This window comes from Gracilinanus agilis, chromosome 6, assembly GCF_016433145.1.
Source record: "Gracilinanus agilis isolate LMUSP501 chromosome 6, AgileGrace, whole genome shotgun sequence".
In the NCBI taxonomy this organism is placed as follows: domain Eukaryota; kingdom Metazoa; phylum Chordata; class Mammalia; order Didelphimorphia; family Didelphidae; genus Gracilinanus; species Gracilinanus agilis.
The window spans coordinates 88,796,907-88,822,337 of record NC_058135.1 but is presented as its reverse complement, the minus strand read 5'-3'; the positions used below and the strand labels follow the sequence as shown (position 1 = coordinate 88,822,337).

Genomic DNA, 25,431 nt, shown 5'->3' with positions numbered 1-25,431 from the left:
AGGGTTGTTGATTACCAGAAGCCTGTTTATCAGGGATGACTTTTAGGGAATTACATCAAGTATGAAGACTATATACTAAGACATGGAGGAAATTATATGGTTGGATGGGAATATCCACAAATGAAAGCATAGATATCTGAATTACTGAATTATTATGATAAGTAGCTCAGGAGTATGATTCATTATGTCTAACAAAGAAAAACAATGAAATGAAGCTTCAAGAAAGGTTGTTGCTTAGGAAATCATCTTAGATATCAAATCAAGGGGAAAAAGCAGATGGATGTTGACATTAACATATTTCTTCCACCAAAAAAAGCTTTTTCATAAAATGTTAACAGCTCTGAAACAATGGCTAAACAAGCTATATGCCTCTGTATGGAGGGTTCGGACCACATTTGAGTGAATAAATTTATGTACACTACAAATAAATGGATTTTCTTCCATACAATGGAAGGAATAAGAACCAAAATCAGTCTGAGAAAACATTGTGTGAGTAAAACAAGAGTCCAGCCTCCTTTGAAATTAAGGGTTCCTCAGTATTCAGAAAGACTATCTGAACAATCCTGAGTTCTTGGAAAAGGTCAGATAAAAGTAAGCCAGGCAGAAGTTAAGAATTATTTAGTAAGGATGAAATTCTGAAGACACATATGTTGTATTACATTACACTGAGATCTGGCCATTTAGAATCCTAGAACACTGAATGACAACTTCCATGTCAGAATTTTAGATATTATTACCTTGTAGAAATGATGAGGAAATTGAGGTCCAGAGTCATATAGCTAAAAGCAGGGTGGTAGAAGGATTCGTTTTCTCAAAAAGTCAATAAAGGGTATTTCCAAATTAAAAAGAAGAGATGCAATAGAGTAGAATTAAGGGAGAAAGGAAATCTAGGTAATTTAAAATAAGTAACACTGAAGCATGGAACATGCAGTATGAAAAACGAATGGATTTGGATTCAGAGGACCTTGATTCAAATCATAAATTTTCAGCTTAGGACTACCAGGACTTTAATATATCAGATCTCTCTGAACCAGTATCATCATCTGTAAAATAGTTTCTACAGGTAGGCTTTAAAACTCTTGATACTATGAAGATAGATGGATAGTCTATTTTGACAAAAGAATGTTTAAACCACATAGCTAGATTCTGAATAACTGAGAATCCCCAATTATAATCACATAGAATGGAAAGGAACAGAGGAAAACTATTAGGGCCTTCTTTAGGAAGAAAAAATGTTAAGGAAATGTCAGATAAATTAAGCCAGAATTAAAACTTAAAAACTTATAGGGATGAAGTCTTTAAAAATCTTAATCAAAGCCCTATATATGATCTTAAAAGAAATATATATATATATATATATATATATATGTGTGTGTATATGTATTTTAAATTTTTTAAGAAATCTTTTTGGAATGAATTAAAGTAGGCATTGGTTTATGTTACGGACAACAGTGATGAACAAAGGTTCATGAAGAACTGGGAGTTGGTATAAGTTATAGACTAATAAAACTCCAGTGTGGGAACTTATTAAGCCTTCAACAGAGCAAATGGAAACTGAAAATCAATGTGTTTATGAATTTATCAATGAGCAAGAGCTGGAAAATACAGGAGGTACTGTTTAGATGCTTCTTCATAGGCAAAAATCACTGAATTCAGACAACAATATTCATTCTCATTGAAAAAAGCCTACTTATAGAATATTTAACTTTTTTTTGACACCTAAGAGAAAACAAATGAGATTTAATATGGACTAGTTTCAATATAAGAGTGTTTGTGTAAACCCTGTCCCAAAGTTCATGGCTATGGGGTAGAGATTGGTGGTGAATGAGAGATGGTCAGAGCTGGAGAGAAAAAGAGAGTTTTAGTCTCTCCTGGATTCCAGCTTTGAGAGAGAAGATGGACGAGGCAAAGCTTACTTCAGGTTGTTGGAAAAGGCATAAGCAGAGCCAGCAGTTTCCATTGTGGCCCAAATCCCAGCTTGCTACTCTAAAGACTTTGGGTTGTTCCCCTTTGGATGAAATCTTGAACTCTTTGTTGAGCGGAGTTATCTTGCTCCCAGTGGGAGAGCTTCTTTATTCTAAATTGTTTGATCTATTCTCTCAAATACTTACTTTATAGATTTGTTTTGCTATCAATTTGGGTAAATGAGGTTCTTTGCTATTCATTATGTGTATTCAGTTGGTGAGAAAGAAGTTAAACCTTGGAGGTAGACTTTGGGTCCTCCTTCCCCCAATAATGAAACAATGATCAGAAGTTAGATTGAGCCCAAGAATTTTACCCCCAAACCTAATCATATTTACGATAGCAGACAGATATAATTCTAGCTCGTTACTCCCTCTCTCTGAAAAGAACAGTCTCTGACCCCCAACTTGCTGCTTCCACTCCTGGTAGGAATTATTCTTTCGGAGAAGGATAGGGAGAGGCATGCCTACAGATATCTGATATCTCTGCCTCTCCAAACAATATGATACCCCAACACTACATGTGGGAGACAGCCCTCGCAACACATGGAGCCTCACCACTTTGTTTCTTTGTTTTGTCCAGATCTGTGATTTCATTGACATATGGAACACCCAACTGGGAACTCCCTTCACTAATGCAGACCAGAAACCTATAAGTAACATTCATTATTAGAGAACCACGTTACGGTGTTGAGGATAAACTCGGGAAAATTCATCTTTTCCCCTGACTTTTGGTCTCCATGCCTTAGTTGGCTCCTCAGTAAAATAGAGTGGTGGGATTTTTGAATGGATACTCTTTGAGGTTTACTTAAATGAGTCACATTTTAATATTTTTTTTTACTTCAAGAACCATAGGGTTCTTGAAAAAAGATTTCAGAGGTCATCTAGTCACTATTAAAAAGAAACTGAGATCATGAGAGTTTGAGGACTTGCCCAAATCCAAACAGCTGGGATGTGACAAAGCCAAGATTCAAATCAGTTTTTCAGACTCCATATTCAATGATCTCCCTAATATAACAGATTCATTATTTCACCAGCATGATGACTGCTTCCTTCACCAGTAAATGCAGTGATATATATATATATATATATATATATATATATATATATATATATATGTATATATATATTTTTTAAAGTAGTTTGGTCAATAAGTTACTAATGTTGGCCACTCTCCAAACCACTCATACACAGCAGCCAAGCCCTTGGAATGAGTCTTTGAATTTAGCCTGGTCTACTCAGAACCTTTCTTACTTGATAAGACCTCAGAGACCATGCACTTAATTTAAACAATATCGAGGAACCCAATACCATCTACAGGCTATGATGAACTACTTACTGGCCAAGGGCATTAAGCATTTAGCGTTGTATTAAAAAAATATTTTCTGTGTATTTTTCTCTTACGATAGCTATAAGGGAAAGCTTCCTAAGATGTGTTGGGGTGGGGAGGAGACAGGAATGTTTTAGTCAAGGGCAGTCATGTAAAAGAGGGATTCATTCAATGGAAATAGTTAAATGGAGGATAGTTGAAGAGAGATTAATTCAAACTTGTAAGCAAAAGGTCTTCCTAATAATTAGAATTGTCTAAAAGTAGAATAGACTATCTCAGGAGGCAGTGGTTTCTCCTCTAAATTTATATCTTCCAGGGAATATTGGATACTCATTGAGGACATTGTAGAAGATACAGCAAGGATCGGTCCAGATGGATGTTCTCTGAGGTCTATTATTCCAAGTCTGAGATTCTGTGATTCATGAATATATTAGAAGCATTTTCATCATGGGTCTGTCATCGTCATCATATTTGTATAATCCTTTAAGGTTTGCAAAGCTTATATGAATATATATATATATATATATGCATGTGTATGTATGCATGTGGGCTTTGTATGTAATGTGTGCATGACATCTGTAAATATCCGTGCATGTGTTATAACATATTACATATACACCCATTATAGGCAGTTAGGTTGCTCAGTAGCTAAAGTGTGGGTGACTAAAGAGTCAGAAGGAGCTGATGTCTAATCCTTCTTCAGCCACTTACCAGCCATGTGGGCTGGGACCAGTCACTTAACTCCTGTTTTAAAATAAGGATAAAAATAGCAAGTACATTACAGAGTTGTGGACGGAATGAGTTAACATACATAAAGTAATTTGTAAAAACTTAAAGTCTTGTATAAAAGCTAGGTATAATTCCTGTTATTATTATCTTTCTCCAATTTGATCCTCAGAACAGTCCTATGGAGCAGATACTCCAGAGAGTATTATTCTCAAGGCTGTTGTGCGGATAAATGAGATATTTGCAATTCATATTATTATTGCAAATAAATTTAAATAAAATTAAAATTGCAACACAGTAAGTGTTTAAAACATGCTTCTTTCTTTTTTCCTTTCCATCTGACAAATGGAGAAAGTAAGGCTACAAGGATCATGAGACTTCCTCAGGATAACAAAAATGATCAAATATTGGGTGGAGAACTTGAACCCAAACCTCTCCAAGACTGTAAATGTAGTCCAGGGGAACCTAACTGACACAGTGGATAGAGTACCAGGCCTGGAGTTCAGAGGACCTGGGTTCAAATGTGATGCTAGATACTTCTTATCTGGGTGACCCTGGGCAAGGCACTTTACTCCAACTGCTTGGCCCTTGTCACAATTCTATATTAGAATCAATTTTAAGATAGAAGGTAAGGGTCAAAAGAAAAGTAGATGTCACTCATCTGCCTCCTACTTATTAAAATGTGAATATGCCCCATCTCCCTGATGTATTTATATGTTTATAGAAAAATTTATAATGTATTGTGTTAATATATTCAATTATATATTATACATTAATTATATACTATATGATCATATTATGTAATTATATATTTAATATATAAAATTTATATAAATTTATTTAAAAAATTTATATTGGATGCTTCCAGGTGTTCCATTCCAGACCCCTACTGCCTAACACAAATTACTGGGATGAAGTTGTAGGTTTTATATGATGCAAAGAAATTTTTGTAAGTAAAAAAAATGCAAAGCAGATTAGTCTGGGATCAATTAATCAAGCAACAAAGCCATTATTATTATATGCTAAGCACTGTATTAGGCATAGAGGAGACCAAATCAAAAATATCCTGTCCTCTAGGAGCTCCTAGTTTATCAAGAGACAACACAAGCACATATAAGTATATTTAAAAAGAGAATACAAATAGAAAAGAGAGAATACAAAATAAAACTCAAGATTATTGAGAGGAGTCCCTAGCATTGGGAAAGCTTTTTGCAATTAATATTATTATTGCAAATAAATTTAAATTAAATTAAAATTTCAACAAAGTAAGCAGGGCTTCATCCCAGCTTTGAAAAATGTCAGGATTCTTCAGAGATCTCAGGGAGGAGAGAGTCCTTGCAGGCAGGGCACAGAGCCTAAACAGAAGCAAGGGAAGGAACATGGAAGGTCCTTATGTGAGTAACACCAGCAAGACCAGTTTGGCTGCTCTATGAGGGAGTGAGAAGATGCAAGGTATCATGAGGCAGGAAAAGTGAAGATGCTGACGTCCAATTCTTGGTTAAAAAGGAGGGGATGAGCTACTAAACTCCCATTCCAAGAAACATGATGTGGGGAGGTAGGGAAAAGAAAAGGCATTGGGATTTTAAGGATAAAATTCTTCAAAGGAGTTTGACATTTCTAAACATATTGATTCTTTTTCTATTTAGAATAAATTGAAGAGAGGTTAAAAGTTATCCTGACAACCGAGTTCTTAAAATTGCTTTTTAAAAAATAGCCCATTTATTGCTGAAGGTTGGTGGCTCAGAAAATAGTTCACCTTCCCCAAAGTCTTGGAGCTGATAGGCAACCTGAAAATAAATTGGAATGTCACCTTTGAGGCATGAGTGATGGTCCAATGCTGTTGATCACAGGGCAGGTGTATTGTCTTCTAAATGGTTGGCTTCCTGCCTAGTGTGCTTGCAAAACTTAAAGGCCTTCGTTAAGTTGAGAAATTTAGCAGGCAAATAATGCCACAAATCATCAAAGGCACAGCAAGCTAATTTTCCTACTGAGTGGAAAATCTAACGGAGAAACTTTTTATTTTTGTATTTCTAAGAAACAAGCAGCTTCCAGAAGGTTGCCTAGTCTATCTCAGAAATAGCTGGACTACATTCCAGGTACAAAAGTGACCGTGCCTTTGCATCACATTACAATAGAATCTAACTCCTCACTTTTATGGCCTCTTCTCTCTCCACAAAGAAAACCAATTTGGATTGGAACAGAGGAATGAACATCTTTGTCTGCAAAAGGCAAAATATCTGAACCAGGAGAGAATAAACTGTGAAATAATCCATGTGGATTCACTTCTGTCTGAGTACAAAGCTGAGTGTTTCTAACTTGACCCAGATCTCAAGGTTCAGCTCTCAGCCCTTCTCTTTATATACTCTATTCCTTGGAGATCTCCTTGAGGAAAAACATAGCGTGACTTCTGTAACCAGATATGAGCATTGCTATGACTCTCTTGCTCCTGAGGGTTGTGGTTGGTTAATTGAGTCTGTTAAAGCATACTGTTAAGAAGGTTGTTTGTGTATGTGATCCTTCAATAGATGGGTTAGCTTCCCACGGCTCTGTGCCCACAGGAAACATCCCTAACTGCTCACATTGATCAATCCATTCTCTAAACTATTATTGGACTTGTTTTCCTCACCAAAGGAGTTCATTTTTTGCAATAAAATAAGTCAATAACAGAATCACAGAACTGAAGAATTGGGAAGGACCCCCAGGGAGCATTTAGTTCAATTCATTTTTTCACTTGCTTCTCTCCCATTATTTTGTATCTCCAGCACCCAATAATCAAATGAGATAATATATTTGGAAGGATTCTCAAGAGTGGTTTCAGCTTTCACTGCTACTAAGCTGCCATCTTGGTTCTGGCCCCCAAAGGAGATAATATACGTAAAGAACTTTGCCAGCCTTAAAGCAATATGTGTTTATAGACATATATGTGTGTGATATATTTGCATATGTATGTGTGTGTTTGTGTGTATATATACTCAACTCTTCCCCCAATCTCCCAATATCCAATTGGATGCCAAAACCTGTGGATGCTACATATCTTGCACAAATGTCCTTCTCTCCTCAAACATTTTGATCATCTTGGTCCATACTCTGATCATCTCAAGCTTGGACTTTAACAAAAACCTGCTAGTTACTCTCTCTTCCACAAGTCTCTTGCCACTTCAGCCCACTCAGCTTCCATGTAACCTAAAAATGCAGGTTTGACCATATTGCCCATAATCCCTCTTCACAAATACACAATTCGAAAACTCCAATGGCTCCCTATCACCTTCAGGATAAAATATAAAATCTGTTCAGGTTCCAAGCCCTTCAAAAGTTCCTGTCCTCTTTTCCAGTCTTCTTACACATCCAACTTACATACTCTGTGATCTGAGGACACACGTCCATGCTGTTTTTTGGGCAAGACTACTTATACTACCTTTCCCAACTCTAGGCATTTTCCTTAGCAGCTCCTCCTGCCTGGAAGTCCCTTTCCTCATTTCCTCTTTTCATGGCTTTTTTTAAGTTCACGCTAAAATCCTACCTTCTTCAAGAAGTCTTTCCTGATCCCTCTGAATTCCAGTTTTTTTCTCTTGACTATCTCCAATTTATCATGTATATTCTTCTTTGTACATAGTTTGTATGTTGCCTTCTCCATTAGATAGTGAGCTCTTTGAGCACAGGGATTGCCTTTTGTCTTTTTTTATACATTCCCCAGCACTTAGCTTACCTATCTAATCCACCTTCACTCACCTTTTCTTCTTTCCCTTCTCAAAGGAAGAGGTTCCCATTTACAAATATCAAATCAACCCCAGAGATCACCTAGTTTGATGTATACACAAGGAGGGATTCTTATACTGAACTTGAATTTCATGGCTAGCATGACTTTTTGTACCTTAGCACAGGACTTTACATTGATCTCTGTTGAATTTCAGTTTATTAGATTAGGATTATCTTGACTGGATCTTTTTTGTGTCTTGATTCTCTCATCTCTTTATTACTTGTTCCTCTCATCTTGTATCATTTCAAAATATAATAAAAATCACATAAATACCTTTATCCAAATCACTGATTAAACAGGAACAAGAATGAATGCTTAGAGCATTCCACTAGAGATCTCCCTCCATCTTGATAGCAATGCATAAATGACTACTCTCTGGTTCTGATCATTCACCTAGTTATAGATCCAATATGATTATCCAGCCTACTTCTTTCTGCCTGTCTATAAAGTAAACATAAGACTTTATCATTTACTTTCCTGAACCTAGGTGCACCGTGATAATCCCTTGTACAAGGTTCTTCAGCATGTTAAGCAATTAGTGATTGCATAAAGACAGCCATTTTTATCATGACTATCTCTAAAATTTTATCCTCCTACCATCCCATGTAGTTGCAGTTAATTTTTAAACTGATTACTTGTTCCTAGTGAATTCTTTCATTAAAAGAAGAGCTTAAAGGCTTTGAGGTGGCAGAGCTCATGGTTAAATTTATTGCATTACCACACTTTGGGGTGTTTAACTCATTTGGAAAATGCTTTCTCAACCACTTCCCATTAATCTATCTATCCGAGAATCCCCTCATTTATCCAAAACTGAAAAATGAAGGATCTTTAAATGGAAGAAACCTTAGATATCAAATGAGCCATCCATTCTTTGTTTTACAGATGGAGAAAATATTAGCCCAGGGACATTAAATGCCTTTTTTTCTTAATGATACATAGCTAATAAAACTAAAATTTGAACCCAGGTTTTCTGCCCCAAATTTGGTATTTGCATTACCTAACACAGTATGAATCAATTGAATTCAATTTAGTAGAATGAATTTTTAACTACCCACTGTCTGCTTGAAGAATTAATGTCCTAGAAAAAAATTGAGTATTATTTTCCAATGATGATTTAAATAAGGAAAATATAATATTTACAAAGTCAAAAATCATGAAGTTTTCTTTGCTTTTTATATTTTAGGGTATTTACTTCTTTCTTTAAACATGACTTTTCTAACTGAAATGTCAAGGGAAAGTTGCTGTCACAAGGATGTTTCACAAATTTTAAAATTGTGTTTAAAATCAGTCTTGTTTCTGGTCCACTCATAGCAGTCATATATGAGTATGCTTTTACTTATTAAAGTCTTAGAGTTAAGATCTAATTTTAATTCCTAGTTCTACTCCTTAGTCATTTAGCCTCCCTGGGTCTCAGGATCATATAAAATGGAAGTCTTAACACTAGTACTGCCTATCCAAGGGAGTTGTTACCAGAAAAGGCATTTCTGAGTCTTCAAAGTGTGACATTAATGTGAATTCCTAATAATACATAATGATTAAATATTATGACTAAATTTAGTTTGTGCATAATTAAGAAATTTTAAATTATATTTTAAAAAATCAAACAAAATAGTCAATAGAACTCATTGGGAAATCCATTAAAGAAATTCATAGTATATAAAACAAAAATTTGGCTTCTTTCCAGCCAACGAATACATATGCAATTTGTAACTATTTGAGTACTTGTATGACATTTATTGAATGATTTGTTTATAATTTTAATATTCAGAATTTGATTCTGAGACACTGCAATTTAAACTTAAATTAATTTAGAGAAATCAGGACAGTTAAGTTCATCTTCATTTTATATATTCACTTTAAAATTTAGAAAAGAGTTTAAAATTCTATTCAAAGAGTCAAAAAGCCTTTAGCAAGTTAAAAAGACATTCTATAAAGAAAGGATTCTTAAACTGGGATTCATGAACTAGATTTTTTCCTTTATTAAAATATTTTGATAACCATATTTCAATAGGACTGGTTTCTTTGTTCCCATTAATAACATATTGATTTTATTTATTTATTTTTAAAGATTTTTCATGGTTACATGATTCAGGTTCTCTCCCTTCCCTTTTTCCTTCCTCCTCCCAAAGCTGACCAGCAGTTACACTGGGTTATACATGTGCTATCACTTGATGACTGGTTTCTTTTGTAATCCTTTATTTTTTCATGCATTTGAAAACATTATTCAGAATAGGGAGCCATAGGATGTACCAGATTGCCAAAGAGATGAAAAACAAAAACCCTAAACATTAAAAACTCTCTTACTGAAGATTCATGGATGGGCACACATGGATGGAAATAGACAAGAATCGCACAGGATAAGAAGGCCCAGAGGGGTTGTGATTTGTATCTGTAAAAGGATTGCCTATATCAGAGTTCCAAAATACATCAAAGAGTTGTGGGACCTCATAGCATCAGTTACTGCATTATTCATAGGTTCATGGCCCAGGGACTATAAGGGACTTCCAGATGAGGAAAACAGAATTCCATTACCAATTAATCACTATTTTTTTTTTTATAGACCAAGGGTGAGGGTGTCTGAAATAAATGGGGATTCTAAAATTTTGAATAAAGAAATGTCATGATTATTTTATTATCATTATCTATCATAAGTAGCATCTTTATCATCATCATAATCATATTTTGCAATTGTATTATACTTTCTAAAGTGCTTTGAAGTCAAGTTAATAATTAAGTGCTTGTCATGTATAATCGATATCAAATTGTCTGAAATCTTGGGAAGGGGAGGAGGAGAATTTGGATGGCAAAATGTCAGAAAACAAATGTTAGAAATTGGGAATTTAGGAATATGTATGGCTTCCCTTTCCTATCACTGAGTTCTTAGGACCTTTATTTTAAAGAAGATCCAAGAATAGCCATTCTTCATTCCTCTTTTGGATCTTTTGACTCTGAATATTTCCAACATGTAAATGTGGGGAAAATATAATAAAATGTAGGATATTTTTTAAAAAATTCACTGTTTATTATGTTCCAGGCACTGTGCCAAAGGCTAGGAATATTCACCATTTATTTATAGATTTTAAAAAAGAAATCTACTATGTAACAGGCACCGTGTGATACAAATTTAGTAACAATAATGATGATGATAATGATAATAATAGCTAACTTGTATACAATGCTTTAAGGCTGATAAAAGCACTTTACAAATATATATTTATTCTCCTAACTTCCTTAGGAGGTTGGTGCTATTATTATTCTCATTTTACAGATGAAGAAACTGAAACTGATAAAGGTTAGGTCACTTGCCCTGGATCACACCAAATATAAGCAGAAAGTCAGTGCCTATCAGATTGCTTATAAAAATAATGAGGGAAGATAGGCATAAAAGGGAACTGAAATAGGGAGAGGTGTTGGCCCAAACGGCATGCTGGAAATGTTCAGAGTCAGAAGATCCAAAAGAGGAAGGAAGAATGGCTGTTCTGGAATTTTCTTTAAAATAAAGGTCCTAAGAAGAACTCAGTGATGAGAAAGGGAAGCCATAGGTATTCCTGAAAGTTATTCTGCCTCAGTGACTCACTGGTCTCAGCCCTGCTTGTCAATCACTGTTGCAGAATGCTCTGATGAAGAAGACGTCACTCCATCTAACACTTTTGTATTACCTTTTTTTAAAATAGTAGCTTTTGTATTACTGCTATTTAGTATGTACTCCTATTGCTGACATTTGTACCCCCCACCTATGAAATATTACATAGAGGCAACTGGAGTGGCCCTGAGATGCAATGGTTCATCTGCTTTTACTGATGTGATCCTATCAGAATTATTTTTATGAAAAGTTATCAAAAGAAGCTGACTCTATCTTGTTAAATCTCTAGTGATCAGTCTCTCAACATCTTGCTACCTGGACCTATATTTGCTAAACTCCTTTTAATTTTCTTTGTCTTGAGTTTTGCCTTGTTAATCAGGGCAAAAGCTTGAAAAAAGAATTTTCCTTTTAACAGTATATTATATCATTCATGGCTCAAGGTAATATTTCTATTTCTAAATGGGAGGGTGCAGAGAAAAAATGTTTTTTAAATAGCATTTATAGTTTGTATAAGGGAGGGATAGCACAGAAAAGAAGAAAAGAAAGGAAGGAAGGGAATAAGGGAAGAGAAGGGAAGAGAAAAAGGGGAAGGGAAGAGAAAGGAAAGGGGAGGGGAAGAGTGATAGTCAACATTTTAAAAAATAATTAAGCCTTTATTGAACAGTTACCAAGCAATAGCCTAGGTATTGAAATGTGGTTGTTTAAGCTTTTAGACCACAAATTATATATATAAGCTTCATAAAAGCCCTGGATCCAACTTTACACTTAGATATGCAGGAAAATTTTGTTCAGAATTCAGTAACGCCTTTGGTATTTTCACTGGCTTATCATTCTTCCAATTGTGGTTTTTGTTTGAGGCTTGCATCAAGAAGAAACTAGATCAAGCAAACTTAAAAACAAGGAGTATTGGTTGGAAAGCAGTAAGCATCAATACATTCCCAGAGACTAATAAAATAAATTAGAGCTTAATAAAATGATGGATTTTTCTTGTTTGATGAAAAAAAAGTCTAAGCTGTGTAGTCAAGCTAGAGACATTATTCTAAACACTGCAGCCTCAATTGACAGCTATAGCCACATGTACAGAGCTCTGAGAAATGCTCGATTGAACACATTAACCTGGCTGTCATACTTCAGTGGCAGCAGAATCATTCAAAGTAGCCTCACTTCTTCAGCCTATCTAGAGATAAATGTCTCTCTGATTCAACTAGTTGCACTCCCCAAATGCTACAGCTAACTGACTAAATAAGTTAGGGGTAGGGGATTACTTTACTATCATCCGAAAAGGACCAAATCTTGAAAAGCAGACTCTTTGGAATCATAAGTTCATTAGTGTTAGAAAATAATCACAAGAATTCACTTTCTTCAAAGAGTTTATGTATAAAAGGAGACAAAATGCTCCAAAAACTTTGCCTTTAACTTCTTACTCTTAGGAGCCTTTATTCCAAAACGTTCAGGATTCTTTCCCAAAAGTGGTTCCTTCTATAATTATAGCACTGAAGTGGCATAGGGTAGCATGTAGGATCACTCCTAACTTAAATTGGCCTTTTCATTATTCCTTACATATGACATTCCATCTCCCATCCCTGTAACTTTGCATAGGTACATCCCCTATTGCTAGAATACACTCCCTCCTCATGAATGCCCCTTGGATTCCCCAGTTTCCTTCAAAACTCATGTACCTTTCCCTAGTCCTCTCATTTACTATGGCCACCATTCTCACTCCCCACAAATTACTTTGTATAAATTTGGTATATACATGCTTAAGAATATATGGGAAAATATTTTATAACCAGTTTCTCCAACAAAGGTCTCATTTTTCAAATATATAAAAAATTAATTTATAAGAATACAGGTCATTCCCCAAAAGACAAATGTTCAAAGTATATGGAGAAGCAGTTTTCCAGTGAAGAAATCAAAGCTATTGATAATCACATAAAAAATGTTCTAAATCCCTCTTGATTAGAGAAATGCAAATTAAGACAAAACTGAGATACTACCTCATACCTATCAGATTGACCAATATGACAGTAAAGGAAAATGATAAATGTTGGAGGAAATGTGGAAAAATTGGAACACTAAGGCATTGCTACTGGAGCTGTGAACTACCAAACATTCTGGAGGGCAATATGGAATTATGCCCAAAGGGCTATAAAATAATGTACATCCTTTGATCCAGTAATACCACTACTAGGTCTGTATCCTGGAAAAATTTTTTGAAAGGGGGGAAAGGACCTACTTGTACAAAAATATTTACAGCTACTCTTTTTTGTGGTGGCAAGTATTAGAAGTTAAGGGGATGTCCCTCAATTGGGTAATGGCTGAACAAATAGTAGTATATGATGGTGATGGAATATTATTGTGCTCTAAGGAATGATGAACAGGATGATTTCAGAAAGAATTGGATAGACCTACATGAACTGATGCAGAGTGAAATGAACAGAACCAGGAAAACATTGTACACAGTAAGAGCGATATTGTGGAATGATCAACTGTGATAGACTTGGCTATTATTGGCGATACAATGAACCAGGACATTTCTGAGGGACTGATGACAAAGAATGCTATCCACTGTCAGAATGCAGATGAAAGTACATGATTTTTCAATTGTTTATTTGGGGTTGTCTTGGAGTTTGGGTTTTATAAGATTATTCACAAAAGTAAAAAAAAATCATTCTCTTGATTAGAATTGTTAACTTCACAGTCTCACAGTGCATCAGGTACGTAATCATCAGACAGTGTTTAATCTTGGCTTGGCTCCACTTCTGTGTTGCTGTGTAGCCCTGGATAAATCCCTTCATTGTTCTGTGCCTAAGTTTTTAGTGACTGTTTGATGTGCTGAGAAGTACTCAGCACTTGGGAATCAGAAGTCTAAAGAATTAAAGTTACTTTGAGAGCAATGGCTGTCTCAATTTCATCTCTGTAACAGCACAAGACCAAGTGCCTAGCCTATAGTAAGTGCTTATTAAGCACTTAAGGAAAAATTTTAAGTAAATGCTTATTGGTTGATTGGTTAATGATGGCAATGATTATTCCAGAAGATCATAAACTCCTTGAAGGCAGAAATTCTCTTCTGTCTTTGTATACCTAGCCTTATTTCATATGATTATTGATAGCTTTGATTTCTTCACCTGCCTTGGACAAAGTAAAAATTTAATAAATACTTATTGCATTGAATTAAATAATTATAACTCGCATTTACATTACAGATCTGCAAAATTTCAGATACTGGTTAGTCCGAGCCATACCTGAGGCATGAATCCCCTTGACAACATCTCAAATAAAGGGTCATCCAGTCTTTGCCTAAATACTATCAGTGATGGGACATTCATTTAGAAGGAGTCCATTCCATTTGTTAGGAAGTTTTTCCTCGTATTGAGTCAAACTCTTCCTCTGTGGATTTTACACCCAAATGTTTTACAAAGTTCTTTACTCATAATTGTTCTATGCATTAGATGATGTCATTATTATTATTCCCATTTTATAGATAAAGAAATAGGTTCAGAAAGTTTCAGATTGTTCCACTATGAAGCAGCTAGTGAGTGCCACTGCCAAAATTCACATGAGGACTTCTGGATATCAAGTCCAGAGTTCTCTAATACACCAAACAGCCACTAAAAACTTAGGCACAGAACAGTTCAGGAATTTATCTAATCAGACAGCAATTTGGAAGTGTACCACAATAGGATTAGATAAACTATTACTACTAACCTAATGTTCTATCTTGAAACTGAATTACCATCCCAATCAAAAGAATGAAAAGACATGAGAAGTGGGCTTGGAATACAACTAGCGTTGGGGTGCAATGGAACTATCAGTATAACTTGGCAAGGGAGTCAAACCTTGGAGGTAATTCTTAGAAAATCTTACTGACTGATTATAAGAGACAATCACTTCCTTGGGGATGTATCTTGGAGGTACACACTAGAGCATTTTCCTCTAGTAATCTGATCACTTGATTCAGCTTCAATGCAGAATACATCAAATTCCTCATACATATGGGTAAGCAGTAACCAAAAAGCAACAATAACAACAAAGTGGCTTACATAGTAAAGACATCAATGGTATCTCCAGCGGATCTTCCCATCTCAAAATAAGTTTGCAGGATGTTAACGGTACCCGAGAGGGCTTCATGGCCACAGCCGCAGAAGAGGGCAACGCCAGCATACAGCAAGATGGTGGCAATCAAGGAGGCATAGGGAATACCCCCCAAGCATTTGATGCAGCACTCAAAACAGCCTGTGGAGAACCAAAAGAAAAGTGGGAATTAGCACACTTTAGTCATCTAATTTAAACATCGAATTATGAGTAGTTTCTCACTAGGGAGAAAATAAGATAGTCGAATTCACAAGTGTAATCCAGTAGATTCTGGAAACCAGGCTTTGTGGGTTCTAAGAACAGGATAAATGTCAGATTTCTTACTCATCAAGTTCCTTGTTACCAGAGTGCAGAACTAACTGCTGTAGAGAAGAGATACTTGTTCAGTCCTTGCGCCATGTTTCACATTGACAGAAGGGAAAATCATTATCATTGTTACAAAAATCACAAGAAATGAAATGTATATGCAGATATAGCAGAAAGACATATACAAATATAAGGTATAGCATTCAGAAGACTATCTCTGTAACCTCAGGTCATCCCATTCCTGGGACATAATAGTTAATAACTCTTTGTTGAAATGAATTACTCTGAGATTAACTCCATCTTCTTAATGTTCTCTGTTCATGCTATTCCCTTTTCTTGAAAAGTCATTCTTCACCTCTTCCCTCAGTCCAAATCTTATACTTTCCTCAAGATCTAGTTGTGGATTCATTTCCTCCCAGAAGTCTTCTCTGATGACCACAGCCCTAAGTCTACAATGAAGCTTTTTTTCCCCCAGTATTACAAGTGTCCTATGGTCTAGAGCAGGAGTTCCCAATGTGTTTTTGGTCTCCAGACCCCTTGGTTTTCAGGAAATATTCCCATACTCCTTATTTAATATTAACAGAAAAAAATTCCATTATTTATCATGTATAAGTACATAAGAAATGAAATACAGTAATTTCAACATACTACCATTTTATGTGCCTAATATTCTCCTGTATCCATCCCGATAGGTTTCACACACCTCCTAGAGGTCTATTTATCCAGGGATAAAGCCCTTATTCTCAATGATGTTTCAAAGTTGTTTCATGTGTTTAAAATTCACCTGTTTACCTAAATTGTAGACAAATTTAGCACAGTGACCACATTTATTTATTTTTGTATCCTTTGCCACAGTGCTGAGTACATAGCAGATGCTTAATAAATATTAATGACATTAGCTCTTGAAACAGAATATATCATCAGCAAAACTGAATGTATCATTAGAATTCTATTTTTTAATGGGATGCTCTAAGAAAGTATTCAGATGAATCTTAGATCTCTTCAATTTGGATTTCTTTCCAGTGACATAGGTTGCGATCTATCTATAACTCTCGACCATGTTCTCCAAAAATCCACCACAAGCTTTCTCCTCTTGCTCTTGGCTTCTTCTGGCTTATAAAGTTCCTGCCCTGGACAGGCTGCAGTATAAAGATGACCAAGTCTAGGTACCACACTAACCAAAATCAATGAAGAAAATGGCACAGAAATGGTATCAAGAAACCCAGGTCACAGAGATTCAAGTCTCTGAAAGGGGTTGACCCCAAGCTTCTGAGAAACATGTGCTTTGTCAAGAAACACAAGGAGGGGGCTGAAGAAGAGGCAGGCCAACAACAATGCTAAAGCCACCCAGGTCTTAGCTAAAGCTATCAAGATCTTAGCAGAAGCCACCAAGGTCTTAGCAGAAGCCATCAAGGTCCTAAGCACCAACGCCTCCATGGTCAAGCTCCTCAGGCCCCAAATCTCAAAGGCCAGTGCATGGCACACAGGCCACAAGGTGGCCACCAAACCTCAGGTTGGCACCAAACATTCAGGTCCCAAGATTATTAAACCTGACTCTAAGGTTGTGAGAATTACTGACCCCCAAAATGCTGTGCCTACTGACTCCAAGGTCATGAAATCTGACTCCAATATCAAGTCTAATACCACAACTTCCAAATCTGGCTCCAAAGCTACCGCCAGGGTTACGAATTCTGATCCTAAGGGTGCCAGGCCCAATCCCAAGGCAGCCAAGGTCAACAAGTCTGACCCCAAGGCCACCAATATCTGATTCTAAGGCAGTGAATCCCAGTGAATCTAAGACTATTAAGCCTGATGAGTACACCAACCCTGGAGGTACCAACCCAAAAGATGCTGGGCTAAAACTTTTAGGTCCAAGCCTTCAAAATGGATGCTTCAAGATAGAATGACTTGTTTAAACCCTAAACCACCATTTTCTAAAAATCAGCCAGCATATTCATGATTTTGTACAAATAAAGAAAATGGTAAAATAAGAAAAAAATTATACCACAAAGTTTAACACAATATGTCAGAAGTTTTCCTCACGTTCCCTGGAAATTATGAGGGTTCTACTTTGTGGGTACTGGCTCTTTACCTCTTATCCTTTCCCCTTTCTCTACATGAGTAAATCACCTTTTCTGTTCCAATAATTAATACTACTTGGACAAATTACCTAGCAATTACAAACTTAAATTTCAAATTCATAGCTGCATGAATGTTAATTCATAAATCTGAATACCATTTATTCAAACATTTCTGTCTCTCTAAAAATATGATTGAAACAACCGAGAGATGTATAGTATTAAACTGTGGAAACAACCAAATTATTTACAAAAAAGAACAAAAGCAAACCTACATGGAAAATGTTAGCTCAATTAAGGTTTGATAGTTGGGCATCAACTCCCATCCCCCCATTTTATAGATATAGAATAATGAAGAGACTATCCAAGGTCACACAGACAGTAAAGGTCACATTTAGAACTTGAAAGCAAGTCTTGGGGCTCCTAAGCCAAGTATCTTTATTCCTTCATGCTACCTGCCTTTTGTCATACTTGACATTCTACCCAGATAGATACTTGTGAGCAGCAGCAAGGGACCACTACTTAATGCTTAGATTTCCAAATCTGTAGTTCAAAGAAGGAAACAACTGTTCTTTTTAAGAATGGTTTGTGATGCATTAAAACCAGTGGAAATGCGCATGGGCTATGGGAGGGCACTGGGGGGGGGGAGTGAAGGGGAAAGTAAGAGCATGAATCATGAGAAAAAAGAATGGTTTGTGATGAAGAAAAAATACAAGTAAAATTTCAATACTAGGTGACACTCAGATTTATTCTGAGTAGTGAGTAGAAAATTTCTTTTTGGGATATGGACCATTAGATTTAAGTCCAAATATTTTGGAGCTGCTACTGAAAAAAGCCTAGAAAAAGCTGCTAAGTCCCTTAGTACTTTTTTATTTAAAAAGATCCATGATTTTTCCAGTAAGTATACTCCAGTTCCCCAACTCTGATCACAACTCCTCCAAGTTATAGATAATGTGTGGAAAGCTTTCTATAAGTTGCATGAATGTCTCTGTTATTTTTATTTCGAGGAGGGTCTTTCCAAGTTGCTCTGACAAAAAAAAAATAATAATGGCAGGCAGTCTTCTATTGATGAACATTTTGAAATTTAGCCAGGCTCATCCTTGGACAACCAACATACAGTCAGATTGTCAGGTCCATATTCCATTTTCCCTTTTTGGGCCTATTATATTTCCAATAAAAACGTGTGATATTCTCTAGTCCTCTGATCCCAATTAAGCACAGAAAAAGAAACAAAAGTTAAAACACATTTATTTCAAACTACTTTCTGGTTTTTGGTGTGGTGGACTAAATCATAATCATCCCAAGTCTCGCCTTTGATTGAGGAAGGCTTTAACAACACTCCCATCTGGGAAGGCTTCCATCATTATATTCCTGACAGGAGGACACAGACTTGTTGGCAGGCAGAGGAATTGTCTGCCATCCAAAAGCAAAGATTCCCCATTCGTAGAAGAGTAGCATCACCATAGCAACACAGCCACCCCTAAGCTTAGACCAGGCCAGGAAGCCCTTAGGGGCCAGACTTCAAGAGCTGCATGTCCTCAGCTTTACCACCTCTGTTCATGAGATAAAGATTCATCATGGGAGAGAATAATTACAAATGAGAAAAAACACAATCTGAGAAGGACCACAGTAATCTATTTTTAAATGGGACTTAACTTGCCTTAAAGGTTTAAGTTTAACATCTTGAAATATTGCTGTTCAAGGGAATCATCTGGAAAGAAAAAAGGTGAAATCTATACAGGAATTCTTCAAATATGAATGTGAATTTGACAAGAACTAGATTTTATATTATTTATAAATGTGAAATAATCATCTTTATTTCTAGATTACAAGGACAAACCATGCAGTTTTAAAATGAAAACAATTTGTGGCTTCTCATTTAATGAGAAAGTGCTATGAAGATTTTGGAACTATAAACAAACACTATCTCTGAAATATGTACATTTTTCAAAGTATTGATTGAGGACATATAAGATACAAAGCACCTTTGGATACTCAAAAATAAGGGTTGTTAACTTTTTAGGGGGTGTAGAATTCCATTACCAATCTGTTAAAGCCTATGGACCCCTTCTCAGAATAGTATTTTTAGATTTACAAAATACAATATATACAGTTACAAAAGAAACTAAACATACTAAAATACAATATATATATACATATATATTAGTTAGCAATATATATATAAATTAAAAACCACATATGTATGACTAAGAATACCTATTAAAATAATTACTAACCCTAACATATAAGTAGCAATATAATTAAGTAATCATAAGGGAGACAGTATTTAATCAAAATTAATTATGGACTTGGATTTGATTTTTTTAATTATTTATTTTTCTAAGATTAAAAAAATTTAGGATAACCAAAAAATTGTAGAGTGCATCTTGTTTAATTCCCAAATACTACTATTTAATTTTGAAGGCCATTATCTGAGTAATATAGAGTAAAATGGCATGGTAGTGAAAATCACCAAAATAAATATCTCAAAACCCAGCTCTTTTCTGAATTATGGAACAGTTTTCACAATTTTCCTGCTTAAATTCTTCTCGGTTCCCAACCAAGAGAAAAAAAAAGGAAAACAAGAACAATAACAAAAAATCTGATGTAAAAAGACAGCAGAAAGATTGAAAGTCCTTATTCAATCTCAAATGGTTTTTCCAAAAAGCTGAATTACTATATAAAAAACCATTGGAGGTATGTATAATGGTATCTATGTACACAAATATATGTCTATCCATGGACTCACCCACTTAATGCTATTATAGATAAACTAAAGGGAATTTTCAACGTCTGTTGACCAAAATGTATCATTAATACTTGAAAGAAAAATGAAAAGTTATTATTAAATAAGATCCTGAAATTAACAGACTCCTATATCTTATGTTTACATAGAATGAAGTAGGTGGGCTATATAGTAAACAGTAGAATCACTATACACTTCAGCAAACATAATCTATTAAATGAAAGAGTAGTTGTAACACTAATCTAACAGATTTTTTGTCCCGAAGGTAAGAGAGCATATGAACAAAAGGAACAAAGGAATTTAATTTATTTAGAATTTCAAATAGAAAGATTTTAACATTTTCTTCCAAAGGCTATTTTAAAATGTCAGTCACACGGGGGAGTGGCAAGAGGAGAAGTGAGGATTTTGTTATAGCTATTTGAACAGGAAACTACCTTAAATAAGTGGTTATAATAAAAAGCCAGTGCTCTGGATACAGCAAAGAAAATAGGAAATTCCTAGATTCATGAATCAGGATTAATAATATAGCTATGTATAGGTCTAGGCATCCACCAAGGGTGCCATTTACAGGGAGTGCAAAGAGACACTTTGCCATATTAATTTCTTTAATTATACATTTTTAAGGTAATATAATGAAGACCTCTCTCTATGATATCAGATCTTGTTTTTTTGTTTTTAATTGTGTGATATGTTACAATGAAAGTTCAAAATCTCCACTGGGTAGTATTAAACAGGGAGCACAATTAACAAGCTTTACCTAGAGCTTCAGAATATCTTGTTTTATAAGTCAACTGGTTATTTTTATTTTTTAATTATATAAAAAAAGACTTTATGTAATAAAAAATGGGACAACTAGGTGACGCAGCAGATAGAGCGCTGGGCCTAGAGTTAAGAAGACCTATGTTCAAATCTGGTGTAGCAGTATGATGATCCTGGACAAGTCACTTAACCCTCTTTGCCTCAGTTTCCTCATTTATAAATGAGCTCAAGAAGGAAATGGCAAATCACTCCAGTATCTCTGCCAACCAAAAGAATAGTCATGAAGAGTCAGGCATGACTAAAAAATAACTAAATAACAAGATGTAATAAAATTCCCCAAGTGGATCATTTACTTAGCTTAAGTGGCAAATGAGTTTAAGTGTAGGCAAGTATAAAGTTGGGCATTAATTTTAAAAATGATTCAAAGTATATGTGTAGAATGATGGGTACTAAACTATCAACAGGAACCCAGGAAACAGATCTAGGAGTCACCATAAATTATTCCCATGAGATACTGACCCATTGTAACAAGGGAATAATGGCAACCAACAAAATTCCTTCTTTCTGAAGAGTACCTGAAACAAATCTGAAAACATTTATCCTATTCCTGAACAAACTACACCTGGAACATCTGGAAAGTGTCCTTCTGACTACTGACAACTAATTGTGTTTTTAATAGTGTGTCTGTGAAGATGATGCTTTTGTTGAGGTTCAATAATAGTCTAGAGAGTAATCTTGTTACATACACACAGAAATTCCATACGCTGTCAAGTTACACGCTTTGGTATCTTTTCCTTCTCAGTTCAAAATGGTAACCAAGAGTTTTTAAAAATGTCATATATCTGTGTTTCTATTGATTGTCATATTGTTACAGTGATGTATCCGTATAATAAAATATATTGTTTCTCTCATCAACCGCATTTTGGATATCTCTTTTGCATTTTTGCCATGTGGAGGAAAGTTTTACTTCCAGTTTTGCTTCAGATACTACCTGTGCGACCCTGGAAAAGCCACCTCTTTTAGATCCCTCACCTATAAACTGGAGCTAGTCATAGCATCTGTCTCACTGTCATATGTTTTTTGCAAACCTTAAAGCCCAAATGTTGGCTAGTACTACTTCTGTGTACTTATTAGTGTACAAATTTTACTCCCCTCTACCCAGTGAGACTGTGAAATCCTTGAGTGCCATATTCAGGTATCTTATTCATTTTTGCAATCTCTTTAGCCCATACCATTTTTTACACACTAGATTAATTCTATGGAATAGAATAAAAGTGGCTTGTAAATCACGCTACAAAGCAAAATTGTACATAAGATTATTAGTAAAAGTATTATCCAATTTTAATAAATGTGCGCAAGACATTTCTTCAAAATTTCCTTTGAGTGAAATAAATCATTCCTCATAGATATTACATCTGAATATGTAAACATATGTAAACTAATATAAAATAAAAAATAATATGTAAAATGCTAAGCCTCTAGAGGTTCTTTCTGCTATCTAATCCCCAAAGAATGTTTAATAGTACTGGAAAAAAAGAGAAACATTTTTAAAATTATATTTGGCCTCTATGCCATTTTCTACATACCACAAATTACCTTCTAGCTTGATTATCTAGCTTGATTTTATCTATGTGAGGTACTCTTATTTTTCCACCAGGGCAGAATGTTTTCCAGCTTGGAGAATGCATAAGGAGATTGAGAAGTTGTGTTTTGCCCCCAGTTTATGTCAGAAGGTATCACTTGAACTCAGGTCTTTTTGACTCCAAGACCAAAGAAAAAACTATGCCACATTGTTTCTTGGCATTTATACATACATATCCCAAATAATAATATAATGTCTAATGGAAACCTGTTTTGCATGATAATACATTTATAATACAGATTGAATTCCTTACCAGCTTCAGAAGGTGGGATGGAAGAAGAGAGGGAGACAATTTGGATTATATAATTAAGGTAAACCCATATGGAAATTTGTTATTAAAATAATATTTTAAAAATATCTAATCTAATCTACAGTATATAGATTTTCTATATACATATTCAACATATACTATATTGATATACCTATATAATATCTATACAGGTACGTATCTATATACACTACATATACACCTACAAAAATATATACATGTAGTATGTTATAAATGTGTATATAATTTTGCTTAGAATTTATTATAATTTGTTACATAAACACAAACTTATAATTCATGTAATATTAATTAGAACTTAGACATTCTGATTAGTTTTCATTCTTCCAACTCTTAGGGAAAAAAAAGACTTTACTCATCAACAAATATGATCACCATATGTTTTAGTATATCATGGGCTGTTTTATTAAAACCATAAATAGAAAGTACACAAATCCTAAGCATGCCCTTGTGGAATTAGTGAGGTATAGTTACAATTTTGCAATTGCATTGACCAATGTTTGAACTCCCAGCGTGATAAACCATTCGTGTACAAATCACATTTCCCTTAAAAAATGTAGTCGGGAGTAAGGGAGGGTTTTATAAACTCCCACTTAGCCCTTTTACCAGCTTTAGATCATATGTTGCGTTTGAAATGTAACCAAGAAATGGAAAGTTGTGCTTGGATAGTGTTTTCAGATTTTTTAGTCTATATTCTAAAATAACTTTTTAATAATAATAATAATAATACCAGATCTCAAGCGTATGTCTTAACTGCAGAATTAGGACTGGAAAGGGACAGTGCTTGTTAAGGAAAAGTATATTTGAAAAGAAACCATACACATCAAGGAAGATGTTTTGAGTCAAGCCAAGCCAAATCACTATATAGAATCTGCAGAAACCTTCATTTTCCACCACACTAACTGACAACCCAGAAGACAAACACATTTATCTGTGAATTTTGCCCTTGACCTCAATTTGCAAATGAAGAGATGGGTAGGAAAGCTGGTGTGATTTCATGACAACAAATTCTGATACCAATTACTAAAATGTGCCGGAAAATGGATAATGCATAAAAATGGATAACTCAAAGTGACATTCTGAAATATCACATCAGCAAAAATGAACAAGGATAAAATTCATCGATTCACTGCCTATGTTTAAACCTCATTTCAACAGTATCAGTAGAGAGGCAAGCCCATATTTATTCTCCAGGTATTCATTCTTACCAGAAAGCACAAATAAGATGTATACATGACATTAACATAGTAGGGTGGGGGTGAATGCCCCCCCCAAAAAACCCTCTTCAGTAGTATTGGAGCTAGGTTTTGAGTTTTGACTTATGTTGATGTAGGTGCCCCCTGAACCTGGAAGGTACTTTAAAATGGCAGCATTTCAAAGGAAGTAGGGGCTTCACATGTGTAAGCGTTTATTTAACTTCTAACTGAAGCCTTTTAGAATGCAAAAAGATGTTTTTAATGCAGAATCTATTTCTGGTTTTCTACAACCCCTTGCCATGCAATGCAGACAACAAAAGGCTGGCCTCCCTCTTTCTCAGTCAACTTATTGGGTCAGGTCCCCAAAGAACTGAACTGCCAAGGGAGTTCAAAGTGCTTCTTGGATCTTCCTCCACTGGGAAAGGGAAATGTGTGGGTCTCATTGATGCAAAACATCACTTTGCTTCTTAACTACTTGTAGGTACCAAAGCCCTTAATTATTCATTGACTGGTGCCTAGTTATTCACAGTGATGCTGTTGCATCCATGCCTGTGAAATGAAGATCCAGCTGCTCTTAAAAGCAACTACCTTCATTAAGACTAATCTTTTCTAATACCAGCATCCCCAAGGTCTCTCTGATATAGTTCTTCCCTGGGTGGGAAAAGGACAAAAAGAGGTTGTGAGCATGGTATGTTGGAATATTTCTTTGGGTTGATTTAGAGCAGTCTGTCACACTATGGGGCCAGGCTTCCAAGCTGGTTCAGTCTAAATCTGAACATAAACTATACAGCTGCCATCTTATTTCACATTCTTATTCTCCAATGGATTTGAAAACACAAATTTCTTCCTTCCTTCCTTCCTTCCTTCCTTCCTTCCTCTCTCTCTCTTTCTTTCTCTCTCTCTTCTTCCTTACTTCCCTCCTTTATTTTTGTCTCTTTCTCATTTCTTCCTGCTTTGTCTTTCCTT

The 25,431-nt window shown here is 35.3% G+C and overlaps 1 protein-coding gene across 1 annotated transcript in view; it reads right to left on the bottom strand.

Moving 5' to 3' along the window:
- Positions 1–25,431, bottom strand: part of GPM6A (glycoprotein M6A) — a 160,961-nt gene that overhangs the window by 81,410 nt on the left and 54,120 nt on the right. Inside the window, exon 4 of the mRNA XM_044681668.1 lies at positions 15,401–15,593. Coding sequence (XP_044537603.1) covers positions 15,401–15,593 — 193 coding nt within the window. The remainder of the gene's footprint in view (positions 1–15,400; positions 15,594–25,431) is intronic.